The sequence below is a fragment of the Condylura cristata genome, unplaced genomic scaffold, assembly GCF_000260355.1.
Source record: "Condylura cristata isolate star-nosed mole 26May11 unplaced genomic scaffold, ConCri1.0 scaffold00060, whole genome shotgun sequence".
Lineage (NCBI taxonomy): Eukaryota > Metazoa > Chordata > Mammalia > Eulipotyphla > Talpidae > Condylura > Condylura cristata.
The window spans coordinates 447,846-449,887 of NW_004567161.1; the positions used below are offsets into that span (position 1 = coordinate 447,846).

The 2,042-nt window shown below is 69.1% G+C and overlaps 1 protein-coding gene across 1 annotated transcript in view; it reads right to left on the reverse strand.

Annotated features, from left to right (window-relative positions):
• Window positions 1-867: 867 nt before the first annotated feature.
• The window catches only part of ENPP7 (ectonucleotide pyrophosphatase/phosphodiesterase 7), a 4,002-nt gene continuing 2,827 nt past the window's right edge, over window positions 868-2,042 (reverse strand). Inside the window, exons 4-5 of the mRNA XM_012734572.1 lie at window positions 1,472-1,871; window positions 868-1,056 (exon numbers count right to left, since the gene is read on the reverse strand). Of these exons, the coding sequence (XP_012590026.1) occupies window positions 950-1,056; window positions 1,472-1,871 (507 nt within the window). The 3' untranslated portion in view covers window positions 868-949. The remainder of the gene's footprint in view (window positions 1,057-1,471; window positions 1,872-2,042) is intronic.

A 2,042-nucleotide genomic window follows, 5' to 3' on the forward strand; every position in this document is an offset into this window, starting at 1 on the left:
GCATGTTGGCAAGTCTGTCCTGACCCTCAGCTGGACCTGGGTGCTGCAGGTGGTGAAGATGGGGGCTGGGGTGGGAAGTGGAAATGAGGACTTTAGACTCTGGCAGAGATGCAGAGGAGGGGAGGGAGCCCCACCTCCCTGGATGGCTGAGGTTGTGCCTTTTCCAGGCGGCCTGACCTTACGCACTGCAGGCCCAGGGGAGGGGCACATAGGTGCCTCAGTTTCCCTGACATGCTGTCTGCTGCCTGGGTAGGACCCGGGGGTCCCAGCGGGGTGGGGCTCAGCTCCCTGGACCAGGGTCCTGCCCTGCAGGGAGGAAGCTGCCCAGGGGGTCCCCGGCTGCCCTGGGGAGCCAGCCTGGGGCTGCTGAGAGCTGTCTCCTGGTTTCCGCCTGACATTGGCTTCTGGGAGCTTAAGTTGGGACTTTGAACTCCTGTAGCTGTGCCCGCACAGCAGGTGGCCTGCTGGCCACCCTGCCGGCCCCTCTCCCGTCAGTGTCTTCCCTGGGTCACAGGGTCTCTCTGCACCCCACTTGGGCATGAGCCCACGCTCTCCTTGTAGTCTGTGCGCCCAGCCCCTAAAGGTCAGGTGTAGGGCAGGGCCAGCCTGTGTGGCCCACCGTGGGCCCCTGGGCTGACCTGCTGCTGACCCGAGCCACTCCCACCTGAAGTCTTAAGAGAACAAGGATGGGCCCCGCCTTGGCCAGAGGGCTGGGGCTGGGGCTGTGGGAGTTCGGCCCTCCAGGGACCTCACCTGTCTCTCCCTGCCCCTGGCGGCCACAGAGGCTCCGCGGGGGTGGGGGGACAGGCTGACGCTTTGGGAAGAGCGGCCCTGAGCCAGGAGCATAGAGCCCGAAGCTTCGCCTGGTCCCCAGAGGGTCAGTTCGTGCTGGCAGGAGCAGGGATCCTCTCCCCCAGCCTCCCCACAGGGGCTCTGACCTTGAGTGGCGTTAGGCGACCTTGGCCAGCAGAATCACAGCCAGCAGCAGTCCTGTCAGCGTCACCAAGGGCAGCCGCGCCGATGCTGCTGTGAAGGGGGGGCTGCGGTCAGTCAGCCCTGGGTGGCAGCAGCGCCCCGGCCACCTCCTGAGCCCCTGGCTCCATCTCTCGCTGCCCCCACATCCCCGGTCCGTGGCCCAGCGCCCCCCACGCATCCCCCAGCTCTTCCCCGGGCCTCCACCCACCCGGCCGTCCTGTTGTTCCTTCCCTGGTGACCTCCATCCCTGAGATGGTGTCACAGGGCACCCCCAAGGGGGCGAGGGGTGAGGGGAGGGTGTGGGGGGGACTCCGGGAACATGTGGAAGTGGGGGCCTGGACCCCGAAGGACTGCCCCCCGCAGTGGCTCCCAGCCCAAGCGTGCACAGGGCTGCTGACCCCTCCCCCTGCGCTGTGTGTGGGCCCCTCAGGGGTTTGAGAGGACGTGGGGGGCGGCCCACGCGGCTGGGGGGCCCCGTGACCCAGCGGATGCGCACCGCTGCCGCTGGTGGTCGTCCCCGGCACGGTCGTCCCCGGTACGGTCGTCCCCGGCACGGTCGTCCCCGGTACGGTCGTCCCCGGCACGGTCGTCCCCGGTACGGTCGTCCCCGGCACGGTCGTCCCCGGCACGGTCGTCCCCGGCACGGTGGGCACCGGCACAGTGGGCACCGGCTGGGGGTCGCGCAGTATGGGCAGCAGGGTGCTGAGCTTCCCGTCGTTGGCCTCGGGCACGATGCCCAGCAGCTTGCACATGAGCTCGTACACGTGGATGCTCTCAAAGGGCTCCACCTGCAGCCCCTTCTTGAAGCTGGGGCCCACGGCCCGGAAGATGGTCTTCATGTCCATGAGGTCGTTCCGGAAGCCGTGCTCCCCCTTGTTGGTCTGCACGTTCAGCCTCTGCGGGGACGGGGCCTCGCTGGCACCACAGCCCGCCCGCCGGAGGACCCGGCGGGACGCCGGGCAGGCCCAAGGGCTCCGAGGCTCTGTCTCCCCGAGTCCGGGGCCACAAGGCCAGCGGCCCCGAGAGGGTGAGCCTTGGGGGAACAGCCGGCGAGGGGAGACCCCGGG